Source organism: Lupinus angustifolius, chromosome LG01 (genome assembly GCF_001865875.1).
Source record: "Lupinus angustifolius cultivar Tanjil chromosome LG01, LupAngTanjil_v1.0, whole genome shotgun sequence".
NCBI lineage: Eukaryota > Viridiplantae > Streptophyta > Magnoliopsida > Fabales > Fabaceae > Lupinus > Lupinus angustifolius.
The window spans coordinates 26,055,527-26,069,362 of NC_032009.1; the positions used below are offsets into that span (position 1 = coordinate 26,055,527).

At 31.1% G+C, this 13,836-nt stretch overlaps 1 protein-coding gene across 1 annotated transcript; it reads left to right on the forward strand.

Annotated features, from left to right (window-relative positions):
• On the forward strand, nt 5,962-8,843 carry LOC109358773 (gibberellin 20 oxidase 1-A-like). The gene is made up of 3 exons (XM_019603213.1): nt 5,962-6,528; nt 7,358-7,679; nt 8,348-8,843. Exons 1-3 carry the CDS (start codon nt 5,984-5,986, stop codon nt 8,651-8,653), a joined length of 1,173 nt encoding a protein of 390 aa, XP_019458758.1. The 5' UTR covers nt 5,962-5,983; the 3' UTR covers nt 8,654-8,843.

Here is a 13,836-nt window from a genome sequence, read left to right on the forward strand (position 1 = left end):
GAGAGAATTCTGCCTTCAAGTGTTTTTTGAGAGAATTTAGTGAAGAAAGGCTCTATTACAATCTGTTTTGCTCGAAGGAAATGACCTCTATTTATAGAAAAAATTCCAGACCGCTGAGCTGCTGAGCTGGACCGCTCAGCAGCTGACCAAACCCTTCAGCATGGGTTTGGTCCCTTGACCAAGTAGCTTAGTCACCTCTTTGTGCATGACTCATCAAATCTAGTTGTGGGATATGAGACCAGCTATTGTGAGCTATTTCTGAAAAGCCTATGGTGGGCTACTTGAGGTGAGGTCATGGATGACTTCATGGTTTGCTTGATGGTTAAGTCAAGTCTGGTAAGCACCGCCCAGCGCACCTGCTTCACCGCTGAGCTACTTGTTCAGCAGCTTCTGACCGTATTGACTGGGATGTGGCTTGGTGCTTGCTGATCTAGCCAGGAGTTTGGTTCTCCGCTAAGCAACATAGTTTGACCGCTGAGTAGCTTGTTCAGCAGCTTGGCTTGTGCCAAGCTCGTGTCTGACCGTGTCAAGCATATTTCTGACCGTGTCAGGCCTAGTCTAGTGCTAGGCTGAGCGGCTAAGCAAGTCCTCTCAGCTGCCTGGTTAAGCAGTTTGGTCCAAGTCAAGCAGGTGGCTAGATCAGGCAGGTGGCCAGGTCAGGCAGGTCAGCTCAGCGGGGCTTGTTCCACACTTAGGTGCCTGGTTGAGCACCTTGGTTTTCTTGACTTTTGTTGCCTTTTGACCATGAATCATTTCTCTTATTTTCTTCATTTTATTTCCTACAAAATACATAAAAAGGCAATACAAACACAAATATACTAAATTGTGATATTTTATACAAAAAATATTGTTTTAAGTTGGTTTTTCTCGATTATGCTTAAAATAAGTGCCATAAAAGTGTATGATTTTTAGGTATGTTTAGCACTTATCAATATCCTAGACCGGTCATAAAATTTTAAAGCAAACTCGGATCGGGCTTACCCAACTGCATTAGTGCTACCCGGTTTTTCTTCCTTTTTGGAGAATCTTTGTCTTGATAGATTGAACCTTGGGTGAAGATTGTTTTATAAACTTAAAATAAAAAATAGATAATAAAATATTGTTGTTATAGACATTGAAAAAATAGAGCATGTGTATAATATAAATATTTATAAATAACAATGATATTGTTTGTCATGGTTGTAACGCCCCGAAAATTATTCCAAAAATCTTGCTCAAAAATGGGTTAAAAATTGCATAATAAAACCATATAAAATTTATTTCCTTATATTTGTTTCATTTTCGGAACATCATTTTAAGTAATATACAATATGGAAAATCAAATACCATTACCTAATGGTAATAAAAAATAACTTTATAACTTTGAATCATACTTCATTAGAATATCATAAAATGTTGGTACGAAGTACAAGGCAGAATCCTAATCGTCGCCCAAATAAAACTACTTAAAATAGAAATGGAAATAGCTCCTAACGGCTAACCCCAACGTCTGCGGGTGTGCTGGAACACTCGCTTGGGTCCTCCTCCACCTTCGAGTCGAGGAGAGGTTGACAACTTCATTGGAGTCCTCAATGTTGATCAACTCCACACAGTCATCCTCTTCAGCTGCTGGCTACTCTTCCTCCGCCGCCATCTCCTCCTCTGGCTCATATGACGAATGTTGCGAGGGAGTCACCACCCTTGCATCCGCTTGGAGGTCTGGCATCGTCTGTCGAGCTGCTCTTCTCCATAGTGGGGAACTAATCGTGTCATTCCAAGTTTGCCGCCTCCTTGAAGGGCCTGCAACATTTGGTTCTTGAGGGGTCACAGTCCGAGTCGACAACACAGCAGGTGTCGGCCTACGAGTTGGCAGGGTAAAGGAAGCCTCCAACTCCTCATGATGGTAGGGAAAACGCATAGAATATCTATCACATACCATCTCTATCTCTAAGGCGCAAGGGCCTGTGTAGGTGTATCTATGACCATCACTACTTCATGCCTCCTCTTAGGACATCGAAAAGCGGTAACTCTGAATCGTGGCCGAACGATCTATCTGAATAAACGCGAATATAAGACAAATAGAAAGAAGAGGGAGTAAGACATCTAATGAATATTACTCATTGACGGCGTGAAATTACACAGAATACTACATCCAGACAGACATGCATAACATACACAATATATATATTACATACATAAATGCAAATGATGAATGACGTTATAACTCAAACCATGAGGATTAATTTCCACGAACTCAATGTATGAATGCTATGTTTATTTCATCCATCCTTACAGGTCCCATAACAAGACGATTTAAACACACCAAAATATTCCTCACAATGATATATGATCGATCTGTTCCAAAGAACTGTCCATTTTAGGACGGTGTCGTATCAACCACTTTCTGAGCATCCCTCTCATCGATCCCGATTGCAAATAGGGGTTGTTAGAGATCGTCTAGTTTGCATTGTGAGAATTGTCTGATCTAACAGAATACCTCATCTAGGAATACAAGGGACTCGTCTCACCTAGACTCACCCTCAAGACTTTGCTAACAAATCACCGCCATCGCCATCCCTCTCAACATCTCGAGGCTCTTTCGTCTCCTGTAAATTTCCTATCCACTACTTCATTATCCATAATGAGTATGCACACTAACTGAGGTTAGCCAATTAAATCTTTTAATCATTCTTTTATATGATCGACCCAACCTAAGACATCTCCCAAAGGAATGTTTCATGTGGGACCCGATCTTACATCATCACGTAATAAAAGAATAACATCCTTACCAATATGAACCATCACTGAATATCCTGGACGACCACATGGTCAAGCCTCTTATGGTCAGACGACCTCGCTGCATGGTATCATGTAATCCTTTTTGGGCATTACCCTAATCACGACATCACAGTCGGAAACCTTGCCCTAAATAGCCGCAAGAACAAAGGTACTTGTATAAGTTTGTCAATTTTGGGCACCGAACTCAATCATCTGAGTCACGGTCTTTCCTAAGTGTAAATACACTTCACACCCAAGGTAAGTCTATTTCCCAAGCAATCAAACAATCAGAATCAGTCAAAAATATTGTATGTTTCTCGTTCAAGCGACAAACTCATCAAAATAGATTCAATTTTCTTCCTGATTCTCGCCCAAGTGAGGGACTGTCGCTCAAGCGACAAATCCATCAAAAATTGGTCAAAATCTGTCTGGTCCTTGCCCGGGCAAAGTACGGTCGCCTGGGCGCCCAAAACAGGTTATTTGGCCCTCGCCCAGGCAAGGGGTTGCTCGCCCATATGCCAAATTGGGCCTCATATCCTGCCTCTTCCTCGCCCAGGCGAGGCTGGCTCGCCCGGGCGAGGTGGTTCAGTTACCTGAACCATTTTCCTCGCCCTTTTGGGCTACCAGGTCAAAACTCTCAACTGTTTTCAATCCCTATGCATTTTAGTTTCACGAGTGGTTTTCCTTCATGGATAACTACCACAATACTTGATATTTAAAGCTATCCTAAGCATACAACTTAAGAAAGTTTCCTTACAAAATCCATGCATGCAAATATTTGATTAAGTACGGGTTTTTTTAATACACAAATACAACTCCAAACTTTTGAGATAGTTTAGGAGATCCGAGTGTCATATTCAGACACCACTATGTCACGATGTATTCTCCCTCACCTTAGGTTGTCGCGTGCTTGATTTCCTTTACAAGAGAGTGGGTTGATCGTCCTACTTCGAATGCTTCGAAACTAACACACAAAAAATAATTTAGTGATTTGCGAACGAATTTCACATAACAACCCTAAAGTAAAAACATTGTTTAACACTTTAATCCATTCATCCATCCGATCAAGAATCATATTTTTGAACCATCCTTTATCCTCGAAAGTCTTGTTCCCGATTTCCAACGTTTTCCAAGATAAGTTTATAATAAAGTTTACACTTTTATCACCTCATAGATTTATATTTTCATGGAGACTTTGTAAGTTATACTTCACCATTTTAAGGTAAGTTTCTTAATCCAAGTCTATACTTTTTAAATCCATATCTCCCAAGTTGATCTTACCACTTTAAAGTAAGTCATCTTAAGTAGATTCAATAGTTTGCATAATAGGTTTTCATGGTCATTTCAACACATTCTTGGTAGTGTTGATCTCATACTTAAAGAACATTTAAATCAACATTTCTTAAGTTACATTTACCACTTTAAAGTAAGCTCATCTTATCAATATTAATCTTATAACAAATCAACTATCCTTTACTTCATAACACTTTAAGTTTATAAAGTCAAGACTTTTATAAGTCATGTTTTATCCCAAATCATTACTTGAACTTGGAAGTCAAAGAATATCATTTACTAACCAACTTTTAACTCATAATATTCTAAAACAACACTTTTTCACAAAACTCATCCATAAACACTTTAAAGGTTCCTTTGATAACAAAATTATCCCCTTTGAAACAAAATCAAACTTCAACATTAAAAATATATTATTCTAAACTTGTCCAAGGTTATGGTTTATCAAGCCAAAAACAAGTGGAAAAGTCCAAACGTTGCATGGTTAGGAAAACTCCTTAAAAGTTCATTTGATATACAACCATCATCTTTAACCATGTTCAAATACCAACAAACATACAACTTTCTAAACATTAAAAACAGCCCCATGAACACAAAAGTAGTTTGTGTAAGAGATAGGTGAGTGATTTTATGAATTTTGTGTAAGAGGATATGCATTTTTGCTTGTTTAACCATGTCCGAGTATTATCGTTTAATACCCAGTAGGATATTAAAAATCTCTTCATTTCGGTTTACGGTTATTACTTCAAAACACAAAATTCGGAGTGGAAAATATTTAGAAATATGTTCTGGACGAACTTGATGTATATCTTGTCTCGAAATAATATTTCGAAGCCAATGGTGCAATCAAAATTCGATTCTGAGTTACAAAACTCAAAAACACGTTATTAGGCCGAATTCAGACGAATTTGGGCCGGACAGCAGCTCAAAAACCTTTCGTCACAGAAAAATACAAAACTTTACCACAAAACAAGAAAATTAGCCTAAATCCATACCGATTAATTTCTATAATTAATCGTTCATAAAATAAATAATTAATAAAATATACATAGAAAATTTACGATGTTACAATGATTATATTTTGTCATATAAAGTTTCTTTTAAACTTGAGTCTATACCACAATTACAAAAACTGGAGCAATGTGATATTATTATAAATAGTGTCAAAAATTATATTTAAAATGAAGTGAGAAAATATATTTTGTGAGGAAGTGAGAGTCCAATAGAAATGAAATATTTAATAAATGAGTTATATTAAAAATGATTTAAGCTAACTTGTGAGCTTAAATCAAATTTAAGGCATTAACTACATGAGTTTGGTTGAATTAGATATAACATGTGTTAAAAAGATATACATTAATATTGAATGATATATTATTTTTAAAAATGGATTACAATTGATTAAAAATTAAAATTTTTTTTTTTAATATTATATGAGGTGAGTTCGCTACATGCTGGTTTGGACCGTAATTTAACATGCATGTATCAAAACTTATTAACCCAAATTCTATAGTTTTTTTGGTATTATTAATGATATTTTTTACCTTTTGGATAACAAACTAACCTTTTCCGGGATTTGTGGTTATTCCTTCCAACATGTGTCGTTCACAGGAATCGAATCTTTTGGAACAAATTCTATGCTTTGAACTAACCCAAACATGTCCATGTATTCTGACAGGTGTACTCCAAAACGATAAATGAATATATCTGTTCATTGTATTGGTACAGTGCTTATAATTCATTAAATCTGAAATACACAGAAAGTAAATGTCACATCCAAAGTAGTCTTCTTTTGGAATGTTTCCAAAAATAAAAAGTGAAATATTAAAATTTAAATTCTGATACATCGAATCTTATATTCACCTCTGACTATATATACTGAGTGTGTTGCTTCCTTCTATACAGAAAAATCTGCAGTATCCTAATATTCATCATGGGGGAATCATTGAGCGGTGCCACACTTATACACAACCCTACCCCAAAAGTTGAAAATGACATGATGTCAATTTTTGACAAACATTTGCTGCAGAATATCTCAGAACTACCCAAAGAGTTTCAATGGCCTTCTGAGCAGTTAGTTGAAACCTCTCATGAATCCCTTAATGAACCCCTTATAGACCTAGGGGTCATGAAAACTGGTGATGAAGTTGCTATTGCAAAAGCTGCTGAACTTGTGAGAAATGCATGCATGAAGCATGGTTTGTTCCAAGTCACAAATCATGGTGTAGACCTTGATCTTACCAAAGCTGCTTATGATGAAATGGACACCATTTTCAACCTTCCAGTGAGTAAGAAGCTGAGTGCTAAGAAGAAAGAAGGTTCTCAAGAGGGTTATTCAGGTGCTCATGGAGATCGTTTCGCTTCAAGGTTGCCATGGAAAGAGATTCTTACTTTCATCAATGATTACAGCAAAATTTCTGATTCACAAGTTCTTGATTATTTTGTCTCTACCTTTGGACCAGAATTTCAGCATACCGGGTATATAATTAATTAAGCAAACAAGCTCTATCTGCATTTATTATTGGAATTCATTTCATCTTTACAAAGAAAGTATAAATGCCTGCATACATCTCTAAAGTTTATGCTACTCATGTTTCGTAAAAAAATCAAAGTAATAATTATATAGTAGGTGAAGATTTCTCCTCAGTATGAATTTGGTTACTAAAAATATTATCAAATATAATAATCCTTAAAGATATTTTAATTGAAGAATTTGTTTTGCGGAAGAAAACTTTAAGAATTATATTCATTGATTTTATTTTCACATCAACCAAATTGTTTCACAAGGACTATTTTGAGACTTTAAGTTTTTGGGGTTTAAGTTCGACCAATGAAAATATAAAGGACTAAGTTACACTTTAATCTTATATATCTCACAATTTCCATTTGTTATATTTTAAATTTATTATTTAATTACTAGTCAAAGTTTGATTGGATGTGCTTGCTTAAGCACATGCTTAGTCACTCTTTATGAACACACATTGTTGGGTTAGGATTCTCTCTAGTACAGGGTCTACTATTAGAATCTGTGGTTCAAATTCATTTCATTATTTATAATATTTTTTGGCTAAAAATGTTTTAAAATCTACACCATTATTTTTTTCTAAAATCTATGTGTATTAGACCTTCTAGTAATAGAGATGATCCATTTTCCAGATCGTTTATCCCAAAGTTTGTCCTCATTTTTTGTATCACCCAATTAAAAAATATCATTTAAATTAAAAGAATTTCCTAAAAATAAAAAGAAACATTTTTATATTATTTTAACCCTTTTCACCAATAACTCAGTTACTCATTAATGGAACAGGTTGGTGTTTCAAAAATACTGTGAAGCTATGAAGGAATTTTCTCATACAGTCTTGGAGCTCTTGGCCATAAGCTTGGGTGTGGATCGCATGCATTATAAGGAATTCTTTGATGATGGTTATCTAGTTATGAGGGTCAACTCTTATCCACCTTGCTTAGATAATGCCCACACTTTTGGCACTGGCCCTCACACTGACCCAACCTCATTAACCTTTCTTCACCAAGACCAAGTTGGAGGGCTTGAAGTTTTTAGTGACAACAAATGGCTCGAAGTTCGTCCTCGGCCTGATGCTTTTGTCATCAATATAGGTGACACTTTCATGGTATGTATACTACTAGCTATTCTATCAAATTGTTCTTAATTATCATATAAACATTTGATACTCATCACTCATATTGATTTATCATATATACTAGAATGGTTACTTTTCAGTGCTTGGACCATGCAGTACTAGAATGTGAAGTAGAAATAATAAAAACAATCTGGGTGCTAAGATAATAAAAAATTATGCACTCTTAAAATTTTTGGTACCATATCCTAGACTTTCTAATACCGGAGGATCTCAAACTCATACATACGACATTCATTTTACAAAATAGACTTTTTTTTCAATAGTTTCATATGGAATAAGAAAGTTTATTAATATGTTTAATAACATTAAGTTTGTCATTAGAAGTATTTTTCTTATTAAATACCCTTTATTAATAGAATTTATTTTCTTTTTTGTTTTCAATTTAATTAATAATTTTATGGACTCTTTCCCACCCAATTTCCATTAAACTAATAAGGGTGTGTTTTATACGTAACAAAATTAATTAATACACACAAAATTATGAAAAAAGAATCCTATAAAAATGATGAAACCCAAATTCTGAAAATGGTCGTATAAAAAGTACAAAGCTACTGAAGAGTCCCTAATTACTATTGCTATACAAAACAATTGCATTTTTCTAATGATGATAATGTTTGGGTGTCTTAAATCTTAATTAGGCGCTGACTAATGGGATATACAAGAGTTGCATGCATAGGGTTTTGGTGAACAAAGAGGTGCAAAGGAAATCAATGACTGGATTTCTTGACCCAAGAGGAGACAAAGCAGTGAGAGCTCCAGAGTCTCTAATTAGCAAAGATACACCAAGAAAGTACCCAGATTTCACTTGGGCAGATATTCTTGACTTCACACAAAAGCATCATAGGGCTGAGGCTGATACTCTTGATGTTTACTTCTCTTGGCTTGGTTCTTCTAAGTCAGCACCAGCAAACTCAGCACCAGCAAACTCAGCACCAGAAGAGTAGTCAATTTCTCTGTAATTTTCGAATTGTGTACACTAGAATAGTCTAATAATTTATCTATCTTGGTCACATGGATAGATTAAGAAGGTTATATTGTAAGACTAATAATCAAATTGTATGTCATTAAAACAATCTAGTGTACACAAAAATGTATCTGCATAATGAATAAGAATCTCTTGCAGACTTATTATTAGACCCGACTCGTGCTAACGACAGCAGCTCGTTAGTTTTGAAAATAGTTTTACAACAAAATATGCTAGGGTTTACCGTCATGAATCATTTGCTTAAAAAGATTAGAAAAAAATATATGCACTCACCGATGTATGAGTTTCATACACTTTTATTATATCATTTATTCTTAAAAATTAATACAAATGAATGGTGAAGAATATATTGAGTGTGCATAAATCTTTATACTATCAATATATAGATAATACATTATAAAAGAGATTATACATAGCATGATTTAAAAGATGAAATAAAGAAAAGTATCTGCTTGGTTGCCCTTTACTTCATGATTTCAAATTTCATAGCAAATATTCAGTGTCTCAATTATTTCCTATAAAAAAGAAAGAAAGTTTCCTCTAATTCCACTTTCCCTATTTGATTTTCAATTAGAAATCTGTTCTATGACATAGGAAGAGATGAATTCAATTATGACTTCTCTAGAAATACTTAAAGTTGTCATTATATTTTTTGCGATTAAAACACAGAATTTTTTTTTATGACCAAATTCGTTAAAATGATCTTTAAATTTGAATTATGAGCTCGATAGTCAATTATAGATCGGAGAATGTATTAACACTATGAGCGCTCGTAATAAAATGATTCTTTCACTAATATCATTGACTTTTACACCCTTAATTTATTTTAAACATTTAATTATTGAAACAAAAATATTTTCATTTTGTGTCCAACAAGAATTATCATTCTCCTATGTATATCTATATATATATATACAGTATTAAGAAATCAAGACTTTGTAGTTCAAAGTACAATATTAGTTGATTGATTTGATTTGAATTTTGTATTGATTTAAAAATATTTATAAAATATAATTATTTCAATTTAATAGAACTAATAGTAAGGAAATGATGTTGGTCGTAAATGTTTTTCTCACTCCCAATTTAGGAGAAGTTAGAGGCAACAAAAACTATAACTGGAATATAAAAATTACATCCAAACTTCCAATAAAAAAATAAATGGATTGATTAAAAATATAGGTTATTTATTTATAAATGAAATTAATAGTGAAAAGTAGATGTTGATTGTAGACATTCTTCTCACTTTAGGAGAAGTTATAGATGACGCAAACCATAATGAGACTATAAAAATTCCTTTCAATTCATTTGGTAAAAAATATATTTTTGATTATTGCTATTTTCAAATAAATAGAATCAATAGTAAAGATGCGAATTTGGTCGTAGATTGAATTTCGCTCTAAGCAGAAAGGATGAAACAATATGTGCCACGATCGAACAATTCAAAATCCAAAAATTCATTACGCAATAAACTATTTTTTATTTTTTTAAAAATAAATGGAACCGATAACAAAGAAACTATGTTGATTATAGATCGCCTTTCTATTTGAGGCACAAAGGAAAAGATAACACTTTCCACACCCCACTATTCAAATTCCCTTAATTTTATCTTTAATTTTTTTATATATAGAATAAATATAATAATTTAATTTTTATTAATATTTTCTAGTTTCTATATTTAAAATGGTTTATGAAAAACAAAAAGACACATATTATTATTAAAAAAATAATTATTATTTTAATAGTAATTAAAGCATAAAAATTAACTATGGCGAGCCAAATATCAGCACACGATTTGCTGACATAGAAAATCACAAAGAATGACATCGAGAGACAAATAAATAGATGACTGTAGACACACATGTCTTGAAATTTTGTTTTGTCGATGACATATGATGATGATTGTCTCATGATGTGTCGGGTTGCCTAGGGACGAAGCAGGATGGCGCCCAATGAGAGACTAATGCACAAGCATCGCTCTGCAGCTTGACGTTGCACTGATTTTCAGAGCTGGTGGCTATCCAATAATATTGTACCACATGCCCACTTTATCTGCTACAGACATAAGACCCAGATGGTGGATGGCGACTCTAATTTTCCAATGATTGGCAATCACAATTTCAGTGATTGCAACACGAAAATATGGGTTTTTGACAAGGTAGTCATTCTAGAACGAATTTATGTGTTTTTTCTTTATATTTTTTAAGTTGTTTTGGCTTTTTTCTCTTTTTTAACTCTACAATTTTTTCTAATTCTTTCTTCCTGCCACTTTTCCTCTTTTAATAGTAAGACTTTTCTAACCCTTTCATTAATTTTAAAATTAAGAAATAAAACTTCATGTTCATTCTTCTCTTTTTTTTTTTCTTTTCATTTTCCTCTTTCATGAGTTTTCTAACTTGAAATTCAACTACTAACACTATGCTAGAGTTATCGTTCAACAACGCTTATTTTATTTTAGATGTATAACTAGCAAGTTACCCATGCATTTGCACGGGAAGATATTTTTTTTCCGCATGATTAAGAACACATATTATATGTGCATTTATGATTAAGAATATGTATGTTGCTCGTGCATTTGCATGGTTAAAAACACATATGTTACCAGTGCATTCATATTGTTAAAAATTATTAATTATATATAAAATCATATAGTCAGACCATACGGTTTAACTGTTTAAATCGAATAAACTTAATACGAGACATCTTCTGGTTTAACATCTTGCTCGACCTTCCCAACATTGTTTTTTACACATACATAACATGATATAGTTAGTAGTATCCTATTAATAAAAAAATCATCAATAAATTTATAATTTCATTATTATTTGATTCTAAAATAAGATTAGTATAAAAATAAATATTACTATTTGACTCTAAAATAACTAAAAACAATATGTTATGATTCATATTATTATTATTATTTTAATATTACTATAGTAACATTATATTTTAATATTGCATAGGTAATCATATTCCTTTTAATTTAAATAAATCACATAAATTATAGAGTTAATTTTTTGTATCATCATCTTATTATATTTGATCATTTAACTTAATTGATTAATTGTGTATAATGTCATTTTTGTAATTGGTCCATAAAATTTGAGTTTTTATATTTATTTATGACATTAAAAATATAATCATTTATTTACCAATATAATTATAATTGTGTATTAATTTTCTAATGTTAAATAATTGTGTAATATGCTCAATTAATCATGTACGTTATGCAATACAATAAAAGAGAATAAATTTTAGATTAATGAATCCAAATATAAACAAATTATTAGAAATGATGTAAAACATTAATGAGTAGATATTACCCAATTAATATTCCATAAATTCATTAATTATAATACTGCAAATTTATATTTCATTTTTTTAACTGATCCATAAATTCAAACAAAAAATTGAATAGAAATTGAACTCAATATTAATATTCCGAAAATTTATTATTTACGATTCGGAAAATTTATATCAATAATAAACATTGCTTAAAATTAGAGAATTATAAATAATTTAATCAAAATATAAATCAAACAAATTAATTATCACAATCAAATCAAATTGCTTTAATATTTTGATTGTCACATCCTATTAAAGATTAAATAAAAATTAATCCAAAAACATAATGAAAAATCAAATCACAAAACTAATTTTGAGAACAATTATTTAATTATTAGATAACGGAATAAAAGTTATTCAAAGACAATCATGCCTACTAATTTTGGCTTCTAAAATGTAACTAACAATTGATTAATTGTGTACAATATCATTTTTGTAACTGATTGAAAATTGTTAAACTTTTATATTTATTTATGACATTATTATTTAATTATTTCCTTATCAGTATAATTATAAATATGCATTAAATTTCAAATGTTAAACTAATAATGTAATATACTCAATTAATCACGCTTGTCATGAAGTTCAATGAATCATGACAAATTATATATAAATATAAATTGATCCATAAATTCAAATTTTGTAATTGATCCATAAATTCATACAAAATAGAATATAAATGGAATTGAATATAAATATATTTCACAAATTTATTATTTAAAGTTATGCAAATTTATATTCATAATGAACATTACTTAAAATTATCGAATCATAAATAATTTAATTAAAATATAAATCATATCAATTAATTATCATAATCAAATGAAATTTCTTTAATATTTTCATTATTACATCATATTAAAGAGAAATCCAATAAAAAAAAATCAAATAACAAAAATAATTGTGGAGGACAATTATTTAGTTTTTAGATAATAGAGCAAAATACATTCATAGATAATCATGTATAATAATTTAAGTTTCTAAAATGTAACTACCAATTAATATTACTCAATTATTACATTCAAATACATTAATGAGTAATTATTACTCAATTAGCATTCCACAAATTTATTAGCTCTAATTATGTAAATTTATATTATATTTTTGTAACTCATCTATAAATTCAAACAAAAGAAAATGTAAATGGAATTAAATATTAATATTCCATAAATTTGTTACTAATATAGTAGAAAATAAATGAAATGAAATTATCTTTGATGGTTATGACTGATATGATGATAACATTTACTATGATTAATTAGATAAAATATACATATTCAACAATTAAACATGTCAAATTATTTATGATGAGAATAAAAAAAAATTAAAGATTATTCTTACTAATATAAGGTTGACACATTCGAATAGTGGAAATTACTTCGAATGAAAAATAACAAATACATAATAAAATTAAAGAACTATTATTCTACACTCAGATAATGAATATAACCTCTAATCATTGTATTATAGAATGTGAGATTTCTTTTCTGCAAATGTCGAAACAAAAAACATGTCCAATTCGTATTTCCCGCTTTAGAAAAATAACCACACAGGAAAAAATATTTTAACAAATATCATGTTATAAAAAATAAACAAATTCATTTGTTGTACAAAGGAGAATAAAATTGAAGATTTCAGTAAGATAGGGACACATAGACATAACACAAACCCTAGATATGCTTTAAGGGAGAGTCAAACTACAAATGAAGAGATCAGATGATAAAAGCGAGATAAGATGAGAAGATAAATAAATTTATAACAACAAACAAATACAATATTGTAACTTGTAACTAAATGTGT